This window comes from Stigmatopora nigra, chromosome 20 (genome assembly GCF_051989575.1).
Source record: "Stigmatopora nigra isolate UIUO_SnigA chromosome 20, RoL_Snig_1.1, whole genome shotgun sequence".
Taxonomy (NCBI): Eukaryota; Metazoa; Chordata; class Actinopteri; order Syngnathiformes; family Syngnathidae; genus Stigmatopora; species Stigmatopora nigra.
This window is the reverse complement of record NC_135527.1, coordinates 7,481,682-7,489,770: the sequence shown is the minus strand read 5'-3', so window position 1 is coordinate 7,489,770 and position 8,089 is coordinate 7,481,682. Positions and strand designations below refer to the sequence as shown.

At 42.6% G+C, this 8,089-nt stretch overlaps 2 protein-coding genes and 2 long non-coding RNA genes across 5 annotated transcripts; 2 read left to right on the top strand and 2 right to left on the bottom strand.

Annotated features, from left to right (window-relative positions):
- Positions 1 to 36: 36 nt before the first annotated feature.
- On the top strand, positions 37 to 744 carry LOC144213702 (uncharacterized). Its single transcript, XR_013330073.1, has 2 exons — positions 37 to 156; positions 288 to 744. It is a non-coding gene; the product is annotated as an uncharacterized LOC144213702 (long non-coding RNA).
- Positions 745 to 855: 111 nt separating this feature from the next.
- Positions 856 to 1,762, bottom strand: LOC144213700 (calcium/calmodulin-dependent protein kinase type II subunit delta-like). Its single transcript, XM_077742273.1, has 4 exons — positions 1,558 to 1,762; positions 1,415 to 1,490; positions 1,249 to 1,343; positions 856 to 1,172 (listed from the first exon to the last, which is right to left on the bottom strand). The coding sequence occupies exons 1-4, from the start codon at positions 1,661 to 1,663 to the stop codon at positions 937 to 939; spliced, it is 513 nt and encodes a 170-aa protein (XP_077598399.1). The 5' UTR covers positions 1,664 to 1,762; the 3' UTR covers positions 856 to 936.
- Positions 1,188 to 5,823, top strand: LOC144213703 (uncharacterized). The gene is made up of 3 exons (XR_013330074.1): positions 1,188 to 2,020; positions 5,117 to 5,174; positions 5,327 to 5,823. It is a non-coding gene; the product is annotated as an uncharacterized LOC144213703 (long non-coding RNA).
- arsj (arylsulfatase family, member J) lies at positions 3,173 to 7,035 on the bottom strand. Of its 2 annotated transcripts, none has more exons than XM_077742271.1 (4): positions 6,796 to 7,035; positions 5,320 to 5,947; positions 3,989 to 5,015; positions 3,173 to 3,890 (listed from the first exon to the last, which is right to left on the bottom strand). In XM_077742271.1, the coding sequence occupies exons 2-4, from the start codon at positions 5,586 to 5,588 to the stop codon at positions 3,579 to 3,581; spliced, it is 1,608 nt and encodes a 535-aa protein (XP_077598397.1). In that variant the 5' UTR covers positions 5,589 to 5,947; positions 6,796 to 7,035; the 3' UTR covers positions 3,173 to 3,578. The 2 variants fall into 2 exon arrangements, with proteins under 2 accessions (XP_077598397.1, XP_077598398.1); XM_077742272.1 differs by lacking the exon at positions 6,796 to 7,035 and adding an exon at positions 6,047 to 6,679.
- Positions 7,036 to 8,089: the final 1,054 nt, after the last annotated feature.

The following is an 8,089-nucleotide window of genomic DNA, read 5'->3' as shown; positions in this document are numbered from 1 at the left end:
TAGATCTTAAAAAATGTTTTGTTTCATTCTTAGCAGCAGACGCCATCGGGATTTGAAGTAGAAGAAGCCAAGGATCGAAAAGTCAGCAAGGTCGTCAAGACGACAGTGACGACAAGACGGAGGTCGCAAGACACGGGCAGGGAGAACTTGCAGAAGGTTAGCTTAAATGTCATATTTTTTCCACCATTGACAAAATAACCATTCATTGGTCAAATTTATAGGCGCTGAACATTTTCATAATCTAAACACTCCATATTTTTTCTCTTTCTTGTCAATCTCTTCTTTAGCGGACCGAAGTATAAAGTCCAACGAACGTGAAGACGACAAAAACGATCGGACTTCTCTCTGCTTGTGGAATTTTTCTTGCTTCTTATTTTTGGGGGGGAAGGTGGGTGGTTATTTATCATTTTCTCCTTTTGTGGCCAAAGACTGTATCCTTGTTACCCAATTGTTACCGTAAATGGGCAAACGGGAAAACCTCTTGACGCAGTTTCATTTATGTACAGCTACTTTGTCCGGTGTAGTCAAAGCTAACGTGTGGAGGTGCATGAGAACGAATGAGCGTACGGTTCTGTGTGCCCAATGTTTTTTTTTTTTTTTTGATACACGTGAAGTCTACTGTACAGTCCTTGCAGCTGTTAAAAAAAATGTCTCGGGAGAAGCGTCAGAAGATTTGTGTCAAGCTGTCAAAGTGCACCATTGTTCACAGCCGTGTTCGTGAATAAACTCCCTTCAAAGTTGCAAGACCCTCGTTTGGATATTTTTCAACTTCCAATTTTCAGAGGATCTTACTTGGGTGTGTATTGAAAAGTCATTTTAAAACATGCAACTAAATATTAGGAAAAAAAGTTTAGCTTTTGTTGGATGCTCATGATTTATTAGAACTGACTTTCTTGTAGCAGAATGTTTTGCTTTCCACTGAAATGATAATAACTTCTATTTGTTGTTGCTGAGGTGCATTGAAGTGGAGCCGCTCCTGTGAAAATGGATGTGCTGCCATGTGCCGTTGTTTCGATGCCAGATGCGAGTCTCCTCTGCCTTGGCTATACGAGCCTTCAAGTCTTGTCCCAAGTTCTGAGTGAGGCGAACGTACGCAATATAGGCTGCGTCATCTCCCAACATGTGCACGTGAGGGTTGACAATAATGGTGTGAGGGACAACGGTTGGTGCAACTGAAAACACACAATGCTCTCATTTTCAAAAGACTTGGTTAATTTTTCTAGGTCTTTTTGTGTTTTGGATCCATACCACTTTCCATCAAGAAGCGATGGAACTCCATGCCTTCCATGAAGACTCCTAGGCTTTCCGGCTCGAAGCTCGTTAGGCTCGGATGGCACATTTTCCTGAAAGATTATTATTTTCAAAACAGGAACAGCTTGATGTTAAGCAACCGACACAATTGATGTGTACTTACCGGTAGGCTTCATAATCTGAGATGGTGATGGCTTTCAACAGGTTCTTCGTAGCTTCTATGATCTCTAGCTTCTGTGCTATTAGACACGTTTTCGTTATCACAATCCTAGTTTAAAATTTGACATGGATTTTAGTTGTACCTACCACGGACGGCGGCTGATTCTTTATCGTTTTCATGCATCTGAATGGTGACTTCGCTGATGCTCGTCACTACCAGGGACAGCAAAATCACAAAAAGCTGGCGAAGCATGATGGTAGAAGAAGGTTTGCGCTAGCAGAAGTGCTAACGCTTTAAAGCCAAATGGGATCTGAGGAATGGCATTTGTTTCCTCGCGTCCCTTTGGACTAACCCTGGACTTTCATTTGTCAATACAAAAGCATGCACAGGGCTAAAAACAAGCGAGTTCCAACTCGTTGAAATGCTTACAGGAATTACACATTTTTGGCTATTGCATTCTGACTTTGCTCTTGTTATTTACATTTAAACTATTCCCTTTTAAATAATTCAAATGTTCTTGCTTATATTTCAGGTGTTCTAAACTTTTTTCTTATATTTTCAGACTTAATGCTCCATTAATCATTTCTTTCTACGATCATGACCGATAGGGTAAGTTTGTTTTTCTTTCTTATAATGTTGCAATATCCTGCTAACGTGATAAAGTGGCTTTTTGAATCGCATAACTTAATCGTGCATTTTTACTACTATAACTCTTATCTTATTCTCTTCACTATTATTCTTATGTTTGGAATTTGGCAGGTGTTGCTTTTTTTTAACAATGTAACTTACTCTACACCAACTTTTTTCTGCATCCTACTGTCTTAACATAACATTCCAACCCCCCTTCAAAATTGAGCAAATGCCCATAACGTGAGAGCAGAGGTCAGGCAGGATATGGGAGGGACGATCCAGATTCCACACAGTGTAAACCGAGTGCTGTTGTCAGCTGTTAAGTTTACTACTGAGAAGAACTCTACTTCCCCATCATTTCAGAAAGGAAGCGAGAGTAGAGACAAACGGAAAAACGCCAGCTGGACGTATTTCAATGCGCCCCACCTGTCGAATTCCAGATGGTCTGTTAAGGAAATGATAGGGCGCAAGCAAGGTGGAATGACACGCATTTAGCTTGCAAGACTGTCGATTTTATTGGCCATCTCACATTTAAGTCGTCTAGAGTTCGAGACCGGTCGTTAGGAACCATGACATAGTCTTCAAAACCACATAAATCTCAGTGTGCATGTCACAGTATTATTTTCATGACCATAAGCACAATATCACAGTTTTCACATCGTTTTTTTGTATATATTATATTGTTAGGTTGTTTCTCCATAATGGCCCTGCTTTATTCTTGCAGTGTTATTATTTGTAGTATTTTACATCTAATAACGATTGCAGTATTTATGTCTCATTGTTTTATATATATATATATATATATATATATATATATATATATATATATATATATATATATATATATATATATATATATATATATATATATATATATATATATATATATATATATATATATATATATATATATATATATATATATATATATATATATATATATATATATATATATATATATATATATATATATATATATATGTGTATATATATATATATATATACATACATACATATACACACATACACACATATACGCACATGTACGCACATGTACACACATGTACGCACATGTACATATATATGTATATATATATATATATATATATATATATATATATATGTATGTATTTAATATTTATAATTGTTTTTTGTAATAATTCCACCACATTAGTGTATAGAGCCATTTCTTCTTTTGTAAGAGTATAATGTCATCGCCTGTGCCTTTTAACGCCAATTCTTCCTTATATGGCCAGAAAGGCTTTTTCCTTTTAACCCTACTTGTCACTGCAACTTTCTCCAAACATTTTGTCCATTCCTTCATCATTTCTTAAGTGGACCTTTTCCAAACACTTGATCCGCTTTCTGATATTCTTTGCTTCACAAGCTTTCCATAAGACCTATCCCAATCCTGTAAAAGCATTTTACTTAATCTTACCACTTTAAACTTCAGATCCTCAGTGTTGAAATGCTCACAAGTAGCGGAAAGTCCCGGCGATCCCCACAAACTTTGACAAAGACGCCGAGTCCTCCGCCCTCACTTCCCTCTACTACTCAGATGATTGCTGAACATATGCTTGTATGTGTCCTCTGTCTTCTCCTCTTTGTACCAGGGCCCCCACACTCCCCCATTGTACTGCGGGTTGGAACGCAGGTCTTTGGCCGGGTAGCGTACCGGCACTGCCGTCTTGTTGAACTGGACCAACCGTGTCAGCATCTTCTTGACTACATGTGGGTAGCGCTGTGACAAATCCACCCGCTCGTAAGGGTCCGAGGTGATGTTGAAGAGCCACAGGGACTTGCCTCGGTCCCAACGGACTCGTTCGTTGTGCCAGCGTAGGCTCAGCCGCTGATTGGACAAGCGGTAGAGGGAGTCAATTAGCAGCTTTCTCATGACGCACACAACTAGGTTATCGTCTTATTAAGGGCACGACTGGAGACTCTCACCTGCGTAGAGAAGGTCTGGGGGGGCACCCAGTCGCTGTAACCAGGGACCCCTGTCAGCAGCTTCCAGTGTCCCACCCGTAACGCCGCTTGCACCGCAGTATTCCACAGTCCATGGCCCGCCTTCCACGAGCCGTTCTTAGCCTTCATGTAGACTGGGTCGATGTTGTGGAGGATGTCCTGGCGGGGCGAGGGGAGCCCCTCGCTAATAGTTTCCCACACATCATAGCCGTCCAGATCCAGGTCCTCATCCAGAGTCCCTTCCCCCAGGGAGACCAGTGTGGGAAACCAGTCAGTGATGTGCACCAAGGAACGACACTTGGTGCCTTTGTTGACTAACAAGGGGCTGTGGACGAAGCCCACTGCCCGGATACCTCCCTCCCATAGGGTGGCCTTGCTCCCCCTTAGGGGCCAGTTGCTACCGCCGACTAGAGGCTGCCCGCCGTTGTCAGAAGAGTACACAATGACAGTATTGTCATAGTAACGGTAACGTTTCAACGCCAGGGTCAGGTTGTGCACGGCCTCATCCAGGCAGGAGACCATAGCTGCATATTTGCGGCGGTTGGGGTTAACGATGCCCTTGTAGCGCTCCAGGTAGCGCTCCGGCACCTGCAGCGGGGAGTGCACCGCCTGGTAGGCTAAGTAGAGGAAGAGAGGCTGGCTAGGATCGTGATTGGCTAAGATCTCCACGGCTTTCTGTGTGTACATTAGCGTGGAGTACAAGCCGCGGTCCTGATCCCAGGCGGCGTCCTCGCCCTGGTGCAAGTCATAGCCGCAAATGCCGGGACCCTCGCACTTGTAGTGGCTGTAGTAGTCGCCACTCCCCAAGAGCGAGCCGAAGAAGGTGTCGAAACCTCGACGGGTGGGCAGGCAGCCTCGCTTGTAAAAGCCAAGGTGCCACTTGCCCACCATGTGAGTGGAGTAGCCAGCCTGTTTCAGTTTTTGTGGCAGGGTGACGTGGTCCAAGGGTAGGCAGTTGGGCTGGGTGGCTCGGATGATGGAATGCTGGAGCCCCGTGTGGATCTGGTACCTCCAAAAACACAATTGAACTTCAAAATAGTTGCATTTAAATTGCTTATATGTTTTTACATTGCACTATAACTCCTAATGTACAATTTCACTTGTCTCTAGGGAGAAAAGACGTTTATTGCCATCCATGTGAGGAATGGACACTAAGTGTGCGTCCCTGGTAAGCAAAAAAAAAAATGTCTTGCAAGTATATACCGTATTTTCACAACTATAAGGCGCACTCTGGGGAAAGTTTAAGGCTTTTAAGTGCGCCTTATAGTCATGAAAAAGCATGTTATAATGTTGGACTCTTTTGAATCATGTACCTGCCAGTCATAAGCTGACTCCTAGACGGGCTGCATAGCGGCTGCACGTAGTAATTCTCCAGCTTGACTCCCTGCGCCGCCAGTCGATCCAGAGTGGGCGTCTTGATCTCGGAGCCGTGGTAACCCACGTCCCGGAAGCCCTGATCGTCCACCAGGATAAAAATGATGTGCGGTGGAGCTCTGGGGAACTCCGACGCCCACTCGGAGCCCCGACCGCCAGACGGCAAAACGGCGAGCAGTAAACCGAGCGGGACCCAGTGGACCCACATTCTCCAGCTCAGATTCCTCTAGCGGGTTTCTAACGAAGCTCCTTTTGACGTTGGGCGCTTTGTGCGCGTGTGTCATTCCGCCGATCGCAAATGACTTCCACGCGCATTTCTGCAGCAGGTCCCCTTTCCAGATGTCTTCCAGCGTGGGAGAAAAAGGAGATGACGGCCTCAACATTGGCGAGGAGGCTCCCCCCCTCCGAGTCGGCACGTGGGCGGGACCAAGTGGAAGTTCGGCTTGATGGTAAAAATGACAGCATATCGGCCTTCCACGCCAACCACACAAAACACGCATATGTTTTGCAGACCACTCATCATGACACTTTTCCTTGATAGGTACTTTCCAGGCTGTTGTGTAGCATCTGAAAATAACAGTAAAAAAAACAAAAAAAGATCAAATACAGTCCATAATAGGCTATATCTGGAATTCCAATGTATGTCTTTCCATCCATTACACTTACAAGTTCTATCCTGTTACCTTAATAGCCCAAAGACATTCCAGAGCACCTGCAGTTGTTGTTTTTAAACTCACAGACTATAATTTCCACTTTCATGAGTGTCCCACTTTGGCATAAAGTGTTCTTCTACTTACCAAAGGGCAAGTACACCTTCAATACAAGCAGTTAACAGTTGGTCAAATTTTATTTTAAATCTTGGCCTGAAGTGTTTTACGGTCCTGTACTGCACATCAGTAAATTTAGAGTCTTTGGAAAGCTAATGGTTGCACAGCTGGATGTATACAAGCTTGCTGTATATGCATTTCTTCACTGCACACTGACTTTCTTTCACTATACATGAACGTACACTAAAGAGGCTTTTTCACGGCCCCTTAACCCCCCCACATGTAGCACCTCCACCGCACTCACTGCTAGCGTCCAACAGTTCACCATTTTGAAGGTACACACATACAACTCACCCCCAGGGCCCAAACATAAACACTGCACTTAAACATAGGTTACCTCGAATGTGCAAGTCAAAGTAAACTGCAATCGAGATAAAAAAAACTTTGTCTTTTCAGCGTATCAGTCGACCAAAAGTAGAAGGGGATGTTTTTGTGTCAGCCAAGTTGAGATCAACCAATGAGAAGGTTCCACAGTGACACTAATTCATGACCAGGTGAGGTGAGTGGATTCCAATGCCATCAATGTTAATGCATTAACTTTTCAATTTAATGAAAATGTTCTCTTTTTAATGTATATATCTTACTTACTGAATTGCAGGTGCAGCTTTAATGATTGTTTCTCTCTTGGTGCATATTGAACTTGTTCCTGGAGACAAACGGCTGACTTCCACTTGCCATTTGATGACAGCCAACGTTGGAACTTTGGATTAAAGCCAAGTAACAACACACACTGTGTCTTTGTAACGTGTTCCTTGATATTGAGACACAATAAATAAATCATTTGTAGTCAGATAATTGACCTATTCATAAGACCTATCTATCAGACATATGTTGGAGTGCACCCCTTGTGGTAGTGTTGCGCGTTACATCAAAAAAATATTTAACATTCACTTATGTCCCATGTTGCATTTGGGTAACTCAGACATGGGGAATGAGTCCAATGAATATTACAACAAAAACCTACTAGTGGTCCAAAATGAAATATTTAACATTCACTTATGTCCCATGTTGCATTTGGGCAACTCATGGAGAATAAGTCTTATGAATATTACAAAAAAACTCAACTTGTGGTCTAAAATGGTGGAGGACTCCATAAAGCCTTCGGTTCATTGTGACCTGGGTTCGAATCTCATTCTCGGATTTATTTTCCTTCTCTAAACGAGCATGTATAGCAAATTATTTTTCCTACAATATAATATACTGCCATAAAGGGAGGAAATTGCGTTTCTTATACTACAATGTTTTATATTGGAGGATAACACCTTGGGAAATACATGGTCGTTTAAGTGAAACAGGGCCGTCATTACACACCCCGTCCACACGAGGGTATCGTGATCCCAACGGTTGTTTGCAAAGCACTTTTTATTGAAAGAAGATGTCTCGAATGCGGAAGTCGTTTATGTGAAACGGGGCCGTCATTACACACCCCGTCCACACGAGAGTATCGTGATCCCAATGGTTGTTTGCAAAGCACTTTTTAATTGAAAGAAGATGTCTCGAATAAGGAAGTAGTTTATGTAAAACAGTGCCGTCATTACGCACGTGGGAATTTACGCATGCGTCTTATCCTGGACTTCCCCCAAATGACGTCGGAGAGAAACCCAGGAAGTGGGAGTCGAATTCCTCGCGCTTTCTTTTGTTCGTAAACGTTTTTTTCGGCGTTTTATCGCACGATCTAAATGGGGGGGATTTACAATAAATACAACCGAGTCACGTTTGATAGATTACAAGAAAAGTAGTCCGCATCTCATTCTCGGATTTATTTTCCTTCTCTAAACGAGCATGTATAGCAAATTATTTTTCCTACAATATAATATACTGCCATAAAGGGAGGAAATTGCGTTTCTTATACTACAATGTTTTATATTGGAGGATAACACCT

Coding starts and splice junctions, on each gene's coding strand:
- arsj (XM_077742271.1), bottom strand. CDS start 5,588: ATGTGGGTCCACTGGGTCCCGCTCGGTTTACTGCTCGCCGTTTTGCCG. Junction 5,016..5,319: donor AGTCAGCTTATGACTGGCAG/GTACATGATTCA, acceptor GTGTTTTTGGAG/GTACCAGATCCACACGGGGC. Junction 3,891..3,988: donor CCCAGACCTTCTCTACGCAG/GTGAGAGTCTCC, acceptor TTGTCCAATCAG/CGGCTGAGCCTACGCTGGCA.
- LOC144213700 (XM_077742273.1), bottom strand. CDS start 1,663: ATGCTTCGCCAGCTTTTTGTGATTTTGCTGTCCCTGGTAGTGACGAGC. Junction 1,491..1,557: donor AGAATCAGCCGCCGTCCGTG/GTAGGTACAACT, acceptor CGTGTCTAATAG/CACAGAAGCTAGAGATCATA. Junction 1,173..1,248: donor TCGCTTCTTGATGGAAAGTG/GTATGGATCCAA, acceptor GTGTGTTTTCAG/TTGCACCAACCGTTGTCCCT.